Here is an 18,537-nt window from a genome sequence, read left to right on the forward strand (position 1 = left end):
TATATGCACACCATTATGGGAAAGGGTCTTAAGGGAATCTTTAATGAATGGATCAGACTGATACTACCAGAGCCCACAGAATCTTCACATGACTGAAAAAAAGGACAAATAGATCTTACATGACTGATGTGATGAAATGGAAGTACTAAAACCATCTATGAAGATCTCTTGGCAAAGAAATGTAAACTTGAATCTATTCAAGCATTACTAGTTTACCAAAACTAGGGAGGACAAAGAAACAAGTTAAATAATCACAAGGATAAAATAAATGTGTCCAATTCTATCAGATACATGACCCATCATTTTTCAACCAGTAAGTGACAATGAAATAAAAGAAGTTTCCACATGACAGGTGGGCTACTCTCGTTAACGTACTATGTATCCAAGTAGCTACAAATGAGGATTTTTAATACTTCCAACACATAAAAAAAATGATATATGAGGTGACAAATATGCCTAATTCAATTATACACACATTCTATACATGTGATGAAACAGGTGGTATTCCACAAATATTGTTTTATCATTTTTAAAGACAAAGCTTTATTATTGAATAAAAGTGTTAATTAAAATCAAATCAAAAACACACACAAAAGAGATATGTTTTATAGATTGAAGATACTTAATCAGCCAAATGTGATGTGTGGACTTTGGCTCCTGATGTGAACAATCCAAAAAATAAAAGATATCTTTGTGGAAGAGACTTATTGAAGGGAATTATAGAATATTTATTAATTTTGTTATTACTGAATGCAATAGTGATGTTGCAGTTATGTTTGAAGGAAAAGAGTTCTGATTCATGAGATATTTTTAATGTCAATATAAATCAAATATGAGCAAATGTTTATAATTACTAAGTCTAATAGGTAGGCATCTCTATTCACAGTGTACTTTCACAGTGAAAGATTTGACATAATAACATTCTGTGTGACATATTCTATCCTTCCTGGTTATACAGAAAATGGCACTCTATTTTCATTTCAATCCTCCTTATCTTCCCATCATTTACCCCTTTAAACTCAAAGTTGTGATAACCAACTAAAGAAATATATGACATACCTGTGGTAGCAGTGGGTAATGTCACAAGATTCTTTCTTAGCATATCATAGAGAGGGCTGTTAAAGGAATTTAAAAAAGAAAATTAGCAATCTCAAATGCCATTCTAAAGACAGTAGTAGCCAGGAATGGTGGCTCAAGCCTATTAATCCTAGCTACTCAGGAGGCTGAGATCTGAGGATCGCAGTTCAAAGCCAGCCCAGGCACTAAAGTCCTTGAGACTCTTATCTCCAATTAACCATCAGAAAATTGGAAGTGGTGCCGTGGCTTAAGGGGTAGAGCGGTAGCCTTGAGTTGAAGAGCTCAGGGACAATGTCCAGGCCCAGAGTTCAAGTCTCATGACCAACAAAAAAAAAAAAAACAGAAAAGAAAAATGATAGTAGTGAAGCCAGGTGCTGGAGGCTAAGATCTGAGGATGGCAGTTTAAAGCCACGGAGTGTGGAACTACTACTCTCTAAGCTCCATTCAGTCATCAGTATTGCTCGCTGCTGTACTTCCAGTGCCACACCGGCTACATAATATATGCAAGCCCTTAAAACACTTATTGACTGAAAGAAGAAATAACCACTAGTAACTTACAGAGATCTAGATTAGGAATAAGCACTAACGCTGGGAGCAGTGGCTCACGCCTATAATCCTAGCTACCCAGGAGGCTGAGATCTGAGGATCCAGGTTCAAAGTCAACCCACTAAAGTCCACAAGACTTTTTATTTCCAATTAACCACCAGAAAACTTAAAGTGGCACTGTGGCTCAAGGGGTAGCTTTGAGCTGAAGAGCTCAGGGACAGTGCCCAGGCACAGAGTTCAAGTCCCATGACCGATCCACCCCCCCCCCCAAAAAAGGAATAAGCACTCAAGAATAAAACAAACACAATGATTCACTATTTTTACCTTGGATCTTTCACAGAAAAGCTCTCACGTTCTAGTAGTTCTCCCAAAAGATCTCCACCACAATATACCATATGCTGCTCTTGTTGATCATAAAGCTGCTTCACCATTATATACTGGCCCAGATAGTGCATTACCTGCATGAGAATGAAACCCCATGAAATGATCTGTTCAGATGCTCCCAAATCAATACACTGTAAGAAAAGCAGTTTCTAGAGAAAAGATAAGGAAACTGTCCAGGCCTGCATACTGACAGTGTACAAAGGTCCTACAACAGGACAGTCACTTCCAACTATTAGATTAATCCAGGCATTATCTTGCTGTGCTGCTCATTTATAAGAAACACTTTTGTTTGTTTTGGGGTGGTTTTTTTTGGTGCCAGCCCTAGAGCTTGGGCTCAAGGCCTGAGCACTGTCCTTGGACTTTCTCAAGGCTAGGGCTCTACTGCCTGAGCCACAGCACCACTCCTGGTTTTTTTCTATGTATGTGGTACCGAGGAATCGAATCTGGGTCTTCATGCATGCTAGGCAAGCACTGTACCACTAGGCCAAACTCCCTAACCAAGAAACACACTTTTTTTTTTTTTTTGGGGGGGGGGGGGGTGGTCATGGGGCTGGTAGTTAGCCTGGATGCAGTCCCTGAGCTCTTCAGCTCAAGGCTACCACTCTACTTCTGGGCCTGGGTGTTGTCCCTGTGCTCCTCAGTTCAAGGCTACCGCCCTACCCTTGAGCCAAGCCCCACTTCCATTTTCTATAGGTTAATTGGAGATAAGAGTCTCAGGTCCTTTTGTGTCCAGGCTGTCTTTAAACCTTGATCCTCAGATCTCAGCCTCTTGAGTAGCTAGGATTACAGGCCTGAGCCTCCCGGCGGTGGGCGCGCCCTAAGAAATACACTTTTTTATTAACAAAATGTGTTTATCAGTTGGGCATGTGGCTCACACCTATAATCCTAGCTACTCAGGAGGCTGAGATCTGAGGGGTGGCTCACACCTATAATCCTAGCTACTCAGGAGGCTGAGATCTGAGGATCGTTCTTTAAAGCCAACCCAAGCATTAAAGTCCTAAAGTTCATGAGACTCTTATCTCTAATTAACCACCAGAAAACAGGAAGTGTCACTGTGGCTCAAGAGGTAGGACAACACCCAGGCCCAGAGTTCAAGTCCCACAACCAATCAAAAAAGAAAGGAAGGAAGGAAGGAAGGAAGGAAGGAAGGAAGGAAGGAAGGAAGGAAGGAAGGAAGGGAGGGTTGATTTAGTAATTAAATCACAGCTATACTTAACTTGCCTGGGCACTAAAGAAGGGCACTAAAGAACGTGAAACTCTTATCTCCTATTAATCACTATAAAATGGGAAGTGAGGCTATGGAGACAGTGCCCAGGCCCAGCGTTCAAACCCCATGACCCACAAGAATAAAAAGAAAGAAAAATAAATTCCTAAACATCAACTCAAAATTTTCTAACATTATTTCCTATTATACTGGAGCAATGATTTTTCTAATCAGCCCTCAGTCCAGAATTCATTGATTAGTTCAGCTCTCATAGCTGATCAACTCAAATAGGAGAAAACCACCTAAAAGTAGAAAAGTCCATTTAGGGCCAGGAGCGTAGCTTAGTGGTAGAGTGCTTGCCTACCATGCATGAAGCCCTGGGTTTGATTCCTGGGTACCACCTACACAGACAAAGATGGAAGTGGTGCTATGGCTCAGGTGGCAGAACGATAGCCTTGAGCAAAAAATGTCCATGGACAGTGCCCATACTCTGACTTCAAGCTCCAGGACTGGCAAAAAAAAAAAAGTCCATCTAACTTCCAGGAAAATAACTGAAAACAACAAATATACTACTCTGTCTATACTACTAATGCTATTATATATTACCTCAATAAACACACTGAAAACTATGCATTACAAATAAAAATCAGGAGACTCAGGTTCAATTCCTCAGTACCACATATATAGAAAAAAGCCAGAAGTGGTGCTGAGACTCAAGTGGTAGAGCTTTAGCCTTGAGAAAGTCCGAGGACAGTGCTCAGGCCCTGAACTCAAGCCCAGGACTGGCACAAAAATAAATAAATAAGATAAAAATTAGGAGCTGGCCAGTATTGGGGGCTCATGCCTATAATCCTAGCTACTAAGGAGGCTGATATCTGAGGATCACAGTTCAAAGCCAGCCCAGGCAGAAAAGTCCCCATGAGACTCTTATCTCCAATTAACTGGAACTGATGTGACTCAAGCAGAGAGCTAGCCTTGAACACAAAGAGGCTTAGAGACAGTGCTCAGATCCCAAGTTCAAGCCCCACAACTGATGGAAAAAAAAAAAATTAGAAGCTGGTATTTGGTTATTTGAAATCGAATAGGGAAGGGGAAAAAACAAGATGAGGGACGGGGTGGGGGGAGGGAAATGGGGACCAAGACATGAGAAAGGGTATCAATGTTTGTGAAGTAATGCACCTTCTATCTGGTGAATATAATGTAACCCTTCTATTAGTTACAATAAAAATTATATGAAAAAAGAAATTAGGAGCTGGGTGCTGGTGGATGAAGCCTGTAGTCCTAGCTACCTAGGAGGCTGAAATCTAGGGATCACAGTTCACAGGCAGCCTGGGTAGGAAAGAATATGAGACTCTTATTGCCAATTAACTACCTAAAAAAATAATAATAGGGCCGGGAGTTTGGCCTAGTGGTTAAAGTGCTTGCCTAGCATGCACGAAGACCCAGGTTCGATTCCTCAGTACCACATACATAGAAGAAGTGGTGCTGAGGCTCAAGTGGTAGAGCTCTAGCCTTGAGAAAGTCCAAGGACAGTGCTCAGGACCGGCAAAAAATAATAATAATAATAATAATAAAGCTGTGGCTCCAAGTGGTAGGGCATTAGTTTTTTTTGTTTTTTTTTTTTGCCAGTCCTGGGCTTGAGCTCAGGGCCTGAGCACTGTCCTTGGACTTTCTCAAGGCTAGAGCTCTACCACTTCAGCCTCAGCACCATTTCCGGCTTTTTTCTATGTATGTGGTACTGAGGAATCAAACCTGGGACTTCATGCATGCTAGAAAAGCATTCTACCACTAGGCCAAATTCCTGGCCTAGGGCATTAGTTTTGAACAGAAAAGTTCAAAGACAGTGCCCAGACCCTAAGTTCAAGTGCTACAACCAACAAAAATAAAGTAAAAATTAGGGGTTGGAGGCATGGATCAAGTGACAGCGCTTGCCCAGAAAGTGCAAGGCCTTGAGACCAATCCTAAGACTGCTACAAATAAACAAATTATCTGGAAACTTTATGAACAAAACAAAGTGAAGGTTCCTAAATGACTTTATAATGTAAACAAAGGAAAACTCTACTGTAAATGAATAAGATGGCATAATTGATGGTGCTAAATGATACAGCTTCATTAAAACAATTTTACATAAATGAAGGATCTGAGGATATTATCTCAGTAGTGGAGTACCTACTCAGTATGTGAAAGACCCTAGATTTGAGCCCCAATACAGAAAAAATAAATAAGGAAATATAGGTATTGTTAAAAAAAAAAGTTGAAATGCCTTCAGATTGTTTGAGAAGCATAATATGTTAACAGAACAGTAATACTAATAGGTGTATGTCTTCCAAGTGTTTGAGAAGCATAACAGATTATCAGAACAGTAATAAGGTACAGATCTTCCAAGTGATTTTTTTTGTTTGAGTTTTTTATTAAAAATAAAAAGTCAGGGGGCCAGGAGTATGGCCTAGTGGTTAAAGTGCTTGCCTAGCATGCATGAAGACCCAGGTTCGATTCCTCGGTACCACATACATAGAAAAAAGCCGGAAGTGGTGCTGAGGCTCAAGTGGTAGAGCTCTAGCCTTGAGAAAGTCCAAGGACAGTGCTCAGGCCCTGAGCTCAAGCCCAGGACTGGCAAAAAAAAAAAATAAAAATAAAAATAAAAATAAAAAGTCAGGCATTAGTAAGTAGCTCATGCCTGTAATCCTAGCTACTCAGGACCGGAGATCTGATGGCGGCAGTTCAAAGCCAGCTAAGGCAGAAAAGGCCATGAGACTCTTTTCCCAAATAAACTATGCAGAAAAAAAGGCAGAAGTGGTACTGTGGCTCAGGTGGTAAAGCACTACCCTTGAGCACAGAGAGGCTGAGGGACAGAACCCAGGCCCTGAGATCAAGCCCTAGGAATGGCAAAAAAAAAAAAAAAAAAAAAAAAAGAATTCAAGGTTAATCTTATACACTTCAAAAGGAAATAAAAAGAAAGAAATTATGCCAGGCCCGGTGGCTCACGCCTGTAATCCTAGTTACTCAGGAGGCTGAGATCTAAGGATCTCAGTTCAAAGCCAGCCCGGGCACTAAAGTCCTTGAGACTCTTATCTCCAATTAACCACCAGAAAACCAGAAGTGGTGCTATGACATAAAAAGTCAGGGGGCCGGGAGTATGGCCTAGTGGTTAAAGTGCTTGCCTAGCATGCATGAAGACCCGGGTTCGATTCCTTGGTACCACATACATAGAAAAAAGCTGGAAGTGGTGCTTGTGGCTCAAGTAGTAGAGGTCTAGCCTTGAGAAAACCCCAAGGACAGTGCCCAGGCCCTGAGTTCAAGGCCCAGGACTGGGGGAAAAACAAAAGAAGAGCTATTCCTCCAATACTTCAGAAGTAGAAACTTATTTCTCAGCACTGATTTCAGAGCTTTGTGTTTACTGGCTGCTGTATCTCAAACCCTCTTAAAAGTGATAATTTTCTTTGATAGCTTACCTCTTTAACAGTGAATATTTCACCTTGCGCACCTGCTGCTTGCAATATCTTCAAAAGTGGCGGTTTGGGCTGTACCTGGTGCAAACATAAAATAAATCTGCTATTTATCTTTCAATTAAGATTTGTAGCCGAGCCAGTGCCAGTGGCTAATCCTAGCCACTTAGGAGGCTAAGATCTGAGGATGGCAGTTCAAAGCCAGTCCAGCTAGCTCTAAAGTTCTCTTAGACGCTTATCTCCAATTACTGACTAGAAAAGAGGAACTGGTGCTATGGCTCAAGGGGTAGGGCACTATCTTTGAAAAAGCTCAAGGACAGCACCCAGCCCCTGAGTCAAGCCCCAGGACTGCCCTCCCTCCCCTGTCAAAAAAGGAAGATCTTTCTCATCTGTTATAGCTGAGGGAAGCAAAAGTTACCATAGCTTATGACCCTTCACCTTCTATCTCAGTATTCACATAGATGAGCTGAAGTTCTGGAAATCACACAGGCTTATTTCATGCTATATAATCTTGGGTGGCAATCTCGAAATTCCATCTTGTGTTTTGGGGGAGGGAGACAGTAGGGAGAGAGAGAGAAAAGAGAGAAGGGGGAACAGGATAGAGGGGAACAGGGGATAGATAGCACAGGAAAGCGTACTGGTACCAGGCTTGAATTTATAGTCAATTTTCACAAAAACATTGGTATATGCCACATTTTTTCCTCATCAAATCCAAAACCTACCTTCTTCATACAGGATATTAACAAGGTATGTTATGTGATAAATAAAAGGATACACCAAATCTCAGGGAAAGATCTTTTTCATTTATGGAGCTTAAACTCAAAGCCTAGGCACTGTCCTTGAGCTTTTTCACTCAAGGCTAGTGCTCTACCACTTTAAGCTACAGCACTGCTCCTAGTTTTCTGGAGATTAAGTGGAGATTAGAGACTCAAGGACTTTCCTGCCTAAGCTGGCTTCAAACCACAATCCTCAAGAGATCAGTCTCCAAAATAGTGAAGATGATAGGTGTGAGCCACCTCAGCTCCAGAGAAAGATTTTATAAGAGGGAGAATGCAGATGGTCAAAAAATTTTACTATGAGTGCTCGCTTTGGCAGCACATGTACTAAAATTGGAAGGATACAGAGAAGATTAGCATGGCCCCTCCGCAAGGATGACACGCAAATTCTTGAAGCGTTCCATATTTTAAAAAAGAAAGAAATTTTTACTATGAATAACTTAAGACAGATAAAGTTTGGATTTCTCCATTAGAATAACATTTGCTAAAATTAATTTTTTTTTTGCCAGTCCTGGGACTTGAACTCAGGGCCTGAACACTGTCCTTCAACTTTCTCAAGACAGGACTCTACCACTGAACCACAGCACTACTTCCGGCTTTTCTATATACATAGTACCAAGGAATTGAACCCAGGTCTCAATGTATCCTAGCCAAGCACTCTACCACTAGGCCAAACTTCCAGCCCCTTAAATTAATTATTTATTTATTTTTGCCAGACCTGAGCTAGAGCTCAGGGCCTGAGCACTGTCCTTGGACTTTCTCAAGGCTAGAGCTCTACCATTTGAGCCTCAGCACCACTTCCAGCATTTTTCTATTTATGTGATACTGAGGAATCGAACCTGGGTCTTCGTGCATGCTAGGCAAGCACTCTACCACTAGCCTAAACTCCCGGCCAAATTAATTTTTTTAAAGAAAAACTAATTACAGTAAAGTAAGAGACAAAACAAATATACATAACCTGATTACAAATTCTCTACTAGACATCCCTAAACTAAGAACATTCCATGCTTTCAAATATTTACTAAATAATAAAAACTGCTGTTGGGGCTGGAGTTTGGCCTAGTGGTAAGAGTGCTTGCTAGCATGCACGAAGACCTGGGTTCGATTCCTCAACACCCCACATACATAGAAAAAGCCAGAAGTGGTGCTGTGACTCAAGTGGTAGAGTGCTAGCCTTGAGAAAGCCCAAAGACAATGCTCAGGCCCTGAGATCAAGCCATAGGACTGGCAAATAAATAAATAAATAAACAAACAAACTGCTGTTTACCCACATCCCTAACATTTTAAAATACAAACATCTCTACTCTGCAGTCAGTTGTATGACCCAACTTAATTTCTTAAAAATGTAAAACAAAAGCCTGGCACAGTGGCTCACCCCTATAATCCTAGCTACTCAGCAGGATGAGATCTGAGGATCAAGGTACAAAGCCATCCCCAGCACAAAACGACCTGAGACTCTTATCTCCAAGTAACCTCCAGAAAACAGAAGTGGGGCTATGCTCCAGGGTAGCTTGGCAGCCTTGAGTTAAAGAGCTCGCAGACAATACCCAGGCCCAGGGGCAGGACGGTAGCCTTGAGCTGAAGAGCTCAGGGACAGCACCCAGGCCAAACTCAAGCCCCAAGACCCACAAAAAAAAAAAAAAAAAAAAAAAAAAAAAAAACCCACCAAAAATTACTTACCTGACTGATTTGTTCAGGAGAGATCCTGCAAGCACTGTCAGATGTTGAACACTGGGCAGAGATGGAATGTGATGTCATTTTGGCAGTGAATATTGCAAACCACTGGTAACTGAAAGAAATACATATGTATTTACACATAAATAATCTATTCTAAACTTGAAAATGTTTGCTTTAATCCAAGCCTCCATGGATCACACATACAATCCAGCCAGGAACAAAAGTCCATGAGACTATTTTCAATTAACCAGCAAAAAGCCAAAAATAAAAATGTATCTCAAGTGGTAGAATGCCAACTTTATGTGGAAAATGCTAAGGAACAGCATCTGGGCACTGAGTTAGAGACCCATTATAAAAAGAGACCACTCAAAACTGTTGTGGAATATAAATCGTTATGGCATTCTTAGATGCTGTTATGCCTGATCTTGCAAATAAACTTCTATCACAAAAAAGAAGTAAAAAAAGAGAGAGAGCAAGAGAAAGACCAAAAAAATTGTCTTAACATTTTAAAAAGCAGTCAGCATGTCATCAAGTATTAAAGATATGTATAATTCAGAGATCTTTATAAAATGCAATATACCCATACTGAGGATTCCCATACCTTTCTTTGATCGCCTTCTAGACAGATCCAGCAAGAAAAGGTTTAATCAAAAATTTTTGCAAGAACTGATTATATATATATATATATATATATATATATATACCTTAAGCACTTAAAAACTAGGCATTGTCTGTGCCTCCCCCAGGTGATGTAAGAAATTGAAACAAGTTAGGGCTTGTTCCACCCACCTCGCTGATGTTAATGAATAAATTGTTCCAGCTGAAAGTCAAATTTACAATGTTCCCTTACTAGATACCAGGTGGCAAGTTATCTCCTCCAGTAGGTTGTGCTCAACAGCACCCTCTAGAAAATAACTGAAGCACTAGGAAATTACTAAAATTCCAAAGCACTTTCAGGAAAACCTAGGCAACATGTTTTAACAAGTCTTGACTTGTGCCTTGCACCACAGAAGAGTGACTCAACGTTTTCAGTCCCAGTTAAAACAACTTTTAAGTGTGCCAAACCTAAAAAGAACTTGGCAACTATATACCTACAATATGGACAATTATAGGGAAGAGGGGGGAAGAGGAATACGAATTGAAGTATATAAGGTTTATATTTCTTCACTGTGTATTTTTATTTGTAGGTATGCATGTATATATTTATGGATCATGGGGCTTTAACTTGGCCTGGGCACTGCTCCTGAGCTCAAGAATATGGCCATACCCTGGAACCAAACCCCACTTCCCATTTTCTAGAGATTAATTGGAGATAAGGTTCTTTTTTTGTGCCCGGGCTGGCTCTGAACCTTGATCGTCAGATCTAAGCCTCCCGAGTAGCTAAGATTACAGAGATGAACCACTGCGCTTCTGGCTCACTGTGTATTTTTTTTTTTAATGTGTAAGTTTGTCTTCAGGCTTTAATTAGTGAAAGGTGTGATCTGAACTAGCCACATAAAAAAAAAAGAATAAAGGGCCAAGAGTTTGGCCTAGAGGTCAAGTGCTTTCTTAGCATGCACGAAGGCATGGGTTTGATTCCTCCTTGGTACCACATACGTAGAAAAAGCGGAAGTGGTGCTATGGTTCAGGTGGTAGAGCTCTACCCTTGAGAAAGCCCAAGCACAGTGCTCAGGCCCTGAGCTCAAGCCCAGGACTGGCCAAATAAATAAATAAATAAATAAAACATGGTGAGGGGAGTAATCAAAATATACATCCCACCAGGTGCTGGGTGGCTCCCATCTGTAGTCGTAGCTACTCAAGAGTCTGAGACAGGAGGATCGTGGTTCGAGCTCGGCTAGGACCAGACGTCCGTATGACTCATCCCCAATGAACCGCCAAAAAGACCAAGTGGAGGTGTGGCTCAAGTGATAGACCACCATAGGATGAGAAAGAGCCCAGGTCCCTGAGCAGTGGCACAGAGGGAGGAGGAGAAAGAAAAAAAAAAGCAAACTCGAGAGATTGCATTTCGGGAGGGGTGAGGGCGCAGAACACGAAGGAGCACGCACAGCAGCTCTCACAGCGGTTCCACTTCACCACCCGACAAGCTCACTCCCTCCCGTCCTCCCCTCCCCGCAGAGCGAGTGTGGCCGCCGCCCCCCCGCCCCGTCCCCGTCCCCCGCCCCCCGCCCTCCAGTCCTCCCCGACCTCCAATCCACTCCTCTAGGTCGGCGCCAGCGCACAGCCGGCCTCCCGTAACCCCACCTCCCTCCCTCCGGGCCTCCCGCCCGCCAGCCCTCTCCCTTCCCGCACCGGGCCCCACCCGCCAGGCGGACGCCGCCGCCCACGCCGCAAGCCCCGCCCGCCCGCCGCCCGCTCCCCCGGCCCGCCCGGCTTCGCGGTCGGCGGCGGCTCCACGGCCGGCTCCTCCTTCCCCGCCCCTACTCCGCGACCTCCGTGCGCCCCGCGGACCAGCCCCACATCCACACCTTACGGCCTCTCCATGGGTCGCGCCCCCGTCGAGCCCCGCCTCGGCAGCATTTGAAGACGGCGAGTGATGACGCCACTTCCGGTCTCCCAACGCCCCCGCACGCTCTTGACGCCGAGCACTTCCGGAACCATCGAGAGGGCCCAGCGGGAGGACTGGAGAGCTAGAGAAGCTCAGTCGTACCAGAGAGTAGACGCCGGGGGGCGGTGAGACCCGGGAGGCGCTCCGGGCCCTGGGAGGTGCGCGGAGGCGTCATAGACGGCCAGGAAGCCAGGAGGCGAGGGGGCCGAGCTTGCCCGCACCCCGCCCGCCGTTGTTCTCCCGGACAGCACCGCTCCCTCGCCACCGCCTCTGTGTCCTCGTGTGTCCCTTCTCCCCCGGGCGCCCTGGGCCTTGCTTTCTGGAGAGGAGACGACTTTGGAGTTTGCAAACGGTTCACGAGATAGGTGGTAAAAAAGCGCCAGGCACAAGTCACTGGATCTCCTTGCCAGGTCTTCTCATCTCCTCATGCATTGTTTATATAAGCGCTCCTGGGACCACCCACCCTTGTCTGCCACACGCTGCAGGTCCGAACGGGACTGCTCCCCCCCCCCCCAGTATTTCATTTATTGCAGGATGATCATTGAAGGACTGAGTCCTGTCTTGTTACCCAGGGTCAAGCAAAGCAGCAGGTGCGTGCATGCTCAGGACCTTGACCTTGATCACTTGGGGATAAGAGCCCCCACACCCCAGGAAGAGCATTCCTCTGGGGGCCTCCTCCTTAAGCCCTATCTAAGCCTATGCTCCAATCCAGTCCCTAGCACAGCCTCCAATCCCGTGGGAAGGTCTGTGCCCTTCGCCTGTTGAGGATAGAGGCAGGCCTGTTCCTTTTCCATGCTACTCCATTTTCCTTACAATTCTAAGTTTGAGGATTACCTGAAAAAATGTTGTAGATTGGTCTAGGTCTTGAAGACAAACATCCCTTTTTCTCCCCAACCCTCTCTCTCTCTCTCTACAGGACAAAACCCCCTCAGTATTTAAGTGTGTGAGAGAGTCCCATTTCCACCCTGGTTACTATCTTATACACAGTTACTGTTCTGTTTTTAAAATGTGTTTCAAGACATTCATAACCACAGTAAGGAAAATCGGACAACATCTACCTTCACGTTCACACTCTAAGATTCAGAGTTCTGAGGCCCTGTTTAGGGCAAAGTGGCATCATTTTCATGATGTTCATCTTGTATTGCCCAGGAGTAAAGCAATTTCATGTTTTCCCCAGCATAGCTTTTGATCTATGCCTATGCCTGGTTCATATTTTAAAAAAAAAAAAAAAAAAGCTACAAAAAATCAGCCACGGCTGGGTGCTGGTAGCTCAGACCTTGTAATCTTAGCTACTCAAGAGGCTGAGCTAAAAGCCAGCCTGGGCAGGCAAATCTGGAGATTCTTAATCTCCAATTAACCCAGAAGGGAGCTGTGGTTCAAGTGATACAGCACCATCCTTGAGGGACAAAGCTAGACAGTGTACAAAACCCTGACTTTAGTCCTTAGTACTGGCACATACAAAGATCTTTTCTTTGGGACCAGGAGCATAGCCTAGTGGTAGAGTGCTTGCCTATAATGCATGAAGCCCTAGATTCAATTCCTCAATACCACATATTCAGAAAAGAGCTGGAAACTGCTGTGGCTCAAGTGTTAGAGCACTACTTGAGCAAAAGGTGTCCAAGGAGCTGGGCACGGTGGCTCACGACTATAATCCTAGCTACTCAGGAGGCTGAGATCTGAGGATCAAGGTTCAAAGCCAGCCCAGGCACAAAAGGACCTGAGACTCCAATTAACCTCTAGAAAACGGGAAGTGGGGCTTGGCTCAAGGGTAGGGTGGTAGCCTTGAGCTGAAGAGCTCAAGAACAAGACCCAGGCCCAGGGATAATGTGGTAGCCTTGAGCTCCAGCTCAGGGACAGTCCTCAGGCCAAGTTCAAGCCCCTGGACTGGCAAACAATAACAAAAAAAAACCCCACTTCCTTTTGTGTTGCTCAAAAAAGAACTTCTTTAAGACTTTAAGAAAAGTATTTAAGATTGGAACAAAGAAATAAATGAGGCTACAGTCTTAAGCTTATAGCCCTAGGCTCTGCAGATTTGGGCTCCTGACTTGAGCTGTAGACCTCTCGACCCCATCTTTCTCTTGTCTGCTTTTTCTTTTCCAAGTCCCTATCCCCTAAGTCAGGAACCCCCGTTTGCTGCTGGCTGGCTCTGGCACTTAATTCGTAAGCAGGAATCTGTATCTTTTTAGTTATAACTGGTTATTTCATGTACTTTTCTATTGTCTCCTAGAGTCCTGCATTCATAATGCAGCCCCAGATAGTTCAGTTTGTTTAGAATTTACAAGTGTTTGCTGAACACCTATATGCCAAGCACCAAGCCAGAAGCTTCCAAAACAAGACCTGGAATCTAGCTAGTGGAGAAGTCAGACTGTATGCCAAGCACCAAGCCAGAGGCTTCCAAAACAAGACCTGGAATCAAGCTAGTGGAGAAGTCAGACTGTCAGTGAAAGTGCAATAATTGATGAGCTTCTCAGGTTCCACTAGAATGTCAAGACAATATCCTCTTCGGTTTGTGCATTTTTAAATTGATCAACAGCTCGGAGTTTGGCTTAGTTATAGTGCTTGCCTAGCTTGCACGAAAACCTGGGTTCAATTCCTCAGTATCACATACCTAGAAAAAAGCCAGAAATGGTGCTGTGGCTCAAGTGACAAAGTGCTAACCTTGAGGAAAAAGCCCAAGGACTGTGCTCAGGCCCTGAGTTCAAACCCCAGGACTGGAAAAAAAAAAAGATCGACAGCTAAGTATCGTTGGCTTATGTTTATAATCCTAGCTACTGAGGAGGCTGAGATCTGAGGATCATGATTCAAAGCCAACCTGGACAGGAAAGTCCTATGAAACACTCATCTAGGAATAAACCTTTGAAAGCTAAAACTGGTGTAGCACTAGCCTTGAGCTAGAAAGATCAGGAATAGTGCCCAGGCCCTTCGCTATTTCAAAGCTGGTGCTTTAACACTTGAGCCTTGTGGCTGGGAGTTTGGCCTAGTGGTAGAGTGCTTGCCTAGCATGTACCAAGACCCAGGTTCTATTCCTCGGTACCACCTACATAGGAAAAAGCCAGAAGTCATGCTAAGGCTCAAGTGGTAGAGCTCTACCCTTGACAAAGTCCAAGGACAGTGCTCAAGCCCTGAGCTCAAGCCCAGGCCTAGCCAAAAAAACAAACAAACAAAAAAGAAACACTTGAGCCACAGCTTCAATTCTGGCTTTTTAGTAGTCCATTGAAGATAAGAGTCTCACAGACTTTCCTGCACAGGCTGGCTTTGAATGTCTGTCCTCAGATCACAGCCTATAGAGTAGCTGGGATTACAGGCATGAGCCACCAGCACCCAGCTTTGGTCTACAGCTCTTGAATGAAACTTAATTTCCTGTTTAACATGATCATTTAAGGTTTTGTAAAAGAAGTATAATTGGAGTGAAGTCTTAAAAAAAAAATGAAGCTGAATGGGAGAAGGGGATTGAAGGAAGAAATGGTATGACTTAAGTCAGGGAGAAGAATGATGTGTAGTGGCCATGAGTTTGGCCTACTGGTAGAGTGCTTGCCTAAGCATGCATTAACACCCTGGTTCAATTCCTCGTTGCTATGTATACAGAAAAAGCTGTAAGTGGTGCTGTGGCTAAAGTAGTAGAGCTCTAGCCTTCAGAAAGGCCAAGGACAGTGCTCAGGCTCTGAGTTCAAGCCCCAGGACTGGCAAGGAAAAAAAAAAAAAAGAATGATGTAGATTTATAAGAAAGTCAAGGGCCAAGAGTTTGGTCTAGTGATAGAGTGCTTGCCTAGCATGCACGAAGATCCGGGTTCAATTCCTCAGTACCACACACATAGAAAAAAGCCGGAAGTGGTGCTGAGGCTCAAGTGGTCGAGCTCTAGCCATGAGAAAGTCCAAGGACAGTGCTCAGGCCCTGAGCTCAAGCCCAGAACTGGCGAAAAAGAAAGTCAAGATTTCACATTGAAGCATCGGTTTATGCAAACTAATGTAGGACTAAGACAGAATGTTGAACCACACTAGTATATTAGCTTGAAATGTGGTTTGTCCAAACTGACATGTTTTCTGAGTATAAAATGCACATCAGATTTCAAAGACTTTGTAGACTGAAAAAAAGTAAAATATCTATGATATTTTTATAATGGTTGTTGGTTAAAAGATATTTGGATATACTGAGTTGAATAAAATATTATTAAAATTGATTTCAGGAGTTTCTTTTTCCTTTCTTAAATGTGATTACTAGAAAATGTCTACTTACATACATGGCTTGAATTCTGTTTCTATTGGATGGGGTACTAGTTTGGAATGCTAGCCAAACAAAAGTGGGGGAAAATTTTGGAGGATTCTGAATGTGTATATATTCAAAGCTTATTTTAAAAGCTGCTATAAAAAATTCCAAGTGTTATTCAATACATAGTAGAAAAAAAATCAAAGGATTCTGAGCAAATAGAAGGCCATCAAATATTACTTCTCAGCATCCCACCTACACACAGCCAGTTTTAGAATCCATTCTACATTAGCCCTGATAGAATTTCCTTGGGTGCATTTTTTTTTTTTTTTGGCCAGGCATAGGGCTTAAACTTAGGGCCTGAGCATTCTCAAGGCTAGCGCTCTTCCTTTTGAGCCACAGCACCACTTCCAGCTTTTCCTATGTATATGGTCTGGGTGTAATTCTTGTTCAGAATGTTTACTTGTGATAACCCTTACTGTTGTTTTTAATAGAACAAATGTGTGTCCTTTGAGTAGGAAGCTGGAATATTAATGTGTCAAAGTTTTAATAGGGAGTAAAGTTCTTCCTCTTGCCTGAGATTAACCTAATTTTATCAGCTTTCACAAGTCTCTATATCTCCCTCCATGTCAAGTCAGTTACATTAATTCTTTGTTGAAGTGCTGGATAGTCTCCAGTCTTTGTCATAATGTCTTCTTAGGATCACATTTATTATGTATCAGTCATGGTTCTGAATATTATATGCTGAGGGATTACACAGTGGTAAACAGGATTCACCTAGGGCACTGGCCTTCAGAGCCCAGTCTCTGATAGCTGTATTTACCTTTTCAATGTGTTTCACATATTTTTGTTTCCTTGTTTGCTCTTGAGTGTATGTATGCCAGTCTTAAGGCCTATGCACTGTCCCTAAGTTTTTTGCTCAAAGCTATAGTTGCTCTCCCTCTACCTCTTCCCCCTCTCCCTCATCTCCTCTCTCCCTCCATCCCCCCCCACACTTGTGCCAGTCCTAAAACTTAAACTGGGCGCTGTCTCTGAGTCTTCTTGCTGAAGAGTAGTGCTTTACCACTTGAGCCACTGTTTGGTTTTCCTTGAAAATGCCTAAAAAGAAAAAAAATATTTTGAATATACAGAATATTTTCATATTCTGTAATGCTATGAATGGCAGCATAACAAGTTCATGTAAAGGCCGATTTATTTGTATGGGCACTTACATCATTTCCAATTCAATTGTTTAGGAAATCTCAAGGTCTTGCGGGGAGTAGCTCTGACCCAGCTTCTTGGCGGTGTTCAGGTTACCCACGGCTGCGGACGGGAAGGGCCTGGGGGTCAAGAGGGGCGGATCCAGGGGCCTCCAGGCTGCTCTCGGGCTCCCTGGGCTTCTCAGGGATTCTGCTCCCAAGGCCAGACAGGTGCTTGGGCCACCCAAAATGACTTGAGATGCCTCCAAATGACCTACACGATAATCTAAGTGCAAATAGCTTCAGAACAGGACTATTGGTCGTTTCTCTTAGACGTCTGCCCTGTCGGGTTACCGGCTTTGCAATGCGGAGTCCATGGTGATCAACGGTAAAAATAGGCCCCAGATCACGGCTGCAAGCCTGGATCTGTTTAGATGACATACCAAAGACGTCTGGCTAAGGATGAAGCAAGTACGTGTAAATTGATTTTGTGATTTGGACCGAGCTGGTGAAAGATAGGAAAAGGTACAGATTCTGCGCTGGAATCCTCTGCGGGCCCCATTACGCAACGTTTCCTTATACTTAAAGAGCTTTAGAGCGAGACGGGTTCTCGCAAGAGCCCGGATAGCTCAGTCGGTAGAGCATCAGACTTTTAATCTGAGGGTCCAGGGTTCAAGTCCCTGTTCGGGCGCTTTGTTTTCCTCTTGTTTCTTTTCGTCATTTTGTTTTTGTCTTTCAACAACCAACATTTTTACACATTTCTAACTAAATACTAATGTCTGCGTCCCTTTGCAATACTTATCAAAAAATTAATTGATATACGTTATTCCTGCGTAATATGTTTATGTCGGGGGAGGGGGTTGGAAATGAGAGTGCGGAAGAATGTGGGTTTCTTATTCCAGTTTCTTATTTTCCAGATTTTTGTTTGAGCAATCCGAAGAAACAAATTCCTCCCTGGCATGGGTGCCACGCCTACAAGGCTTCGGAGCCCGCCAAGAATGAAATGGCTTCCTGCAATCACCTTCTCTTCCCCTTTAAGAAGGAACGTAGCATAGTCTGCAATCAACTCCAAGTGAACCAACCTTTATATTTTGAGATGTACTCCCCGTAACCTTAAATCCTGACCCTAGTGTGCTGGCCGATAAACACCGTTTGAAAAGAAAAAGCGGACACGCCCGAACAGGGACTTGAACCCTGGACCCTCAGATTAAAAGTCTGATGCTCTACCGACTGAGCTATCCGGGCGCTCTACTGTGGGTCTCTGCTTTTGTTTACTTGATATAAATGATGACTTGTTTGCTCCTCACTAAATTCTGCTTTTCGGTTAGATTCAAAGTATTTTCTTAATTGAATAAAGTAAAATAATATTTCTCTAACTTTTTAAAATTGCACTCACTTAATGCATTTATTTTCTGACATGCCTTCATTTTGCTTGTTTAATTACCAATACCAACTAAATTCTCTGAAGTGAAATTAATAATAGTAAGTTACAGGAGACTG

The 18,537-nt window shown here is 43.4% G+C and overlaps 1 protein-coding gene and 4 non-coding genes across 8 annotated transcripts in view; 3 read left to right on the forward strand and 2 right to left on the reverse strand.

Moving 5' to 3' along the window:
- Positions 1-11,657, reverse strand: part of Mdm4 (MDM4 regulator of p53) — a 29,956-nt gene extending 18,299 nt beyond the window's left edge. For 2 of the 4 annotated variants that reach the window (XM_090341363.1, XM_090341359.1), the window contains exons 1-5: positions 11,576-11,657; positions 9,114-9,222; positions 6,664-6,738; positions 1,948-2,081; positions 1,060-1,115 (exon numbers count right to left, since the gene is read on the reverse strand). In XM_090341363.1, the coding sequence (XP_090197489.1) occupies positions 1,060-1,115; positions 1,948-2,081; positions 6,664-6,738; positions 9,114-9,191 (343 nt within the window). In that variant the 5' untranslated portion in view covers positions 9,192-9,222; positions 11,576-11,657. Of the gene's footprint in view, positions 1-1,059; positions 1,116-1,947; positions 2,082-6,663; positions 6,739-9,113; positions 9,223-10,868; positions 10,903-11,575 lie in introns of those variants that run through there. The other 2 variants (XM_090341361.1, XM_090341360.1) reach the window with 2 other exon arrangements.
- On the forward strand, positions 7,737-7,843 carry LOC150058504 (U6 spliceosomal RNA). Its single transcript, XR_016536932.1, has one exon. It is a non-coding gene; the product is annotated as a U6 spliceosomal RNA (small nuclear RNA).
- Positions 11,658-12,746: 1,089 nt separating the features above from the next.
- On the forward strand, positions 12,747-12,881 carry LOC150058505 (small nucleolar RNA SNORA48). The gene has a single exon (XR_016536921.1). It is a non-coding gene; the product is annotated as a small nucleolar RNA SNORA48 (small nucleolar RNA).
- A 4,774-nt stretch (positions 12,882-17,655) lies between these two features.
- On the forward strand, positions 17,656-17,728 carry Trnak-uuu (transfer RNA lysine (anticodon UUU)). Its single transcript has one exon. It is a non-coding gene; the product is annotated as a tRNA-Lys (tRNA).
- A 481-nt stretch (positions 17,729-18,209) lies between these two features.
- Trnak-uuu (transfer RNA lysine (anticodon UUU)) lies at positions 18,210-18,282 on the reverse strand. Its single transcript has one exon. It is a non-coding gene; the product is annotated as a tRNA-Lys (tRNA).
- Between the last annotated feature and the right edge of the window lie 255 nt (positions 18,283-18,537).

The sequence above is a fragment of the Megascapheus bottae genome, chromosome 10 (genome assembly GCF_031878675.1).
Source record: "Megascapheus bottae isolate mThoBot1 chromosome 10, mThoBot2.hap1, whole genome shotgun sequence".
Classification (NCBI taxonomy): domain Eukaryota; kingdom Metazoa; phylum Chordata; class Mammalia; order Rodentia; family Geomyidae; genus Megascapheus; species Megascapheus bottae.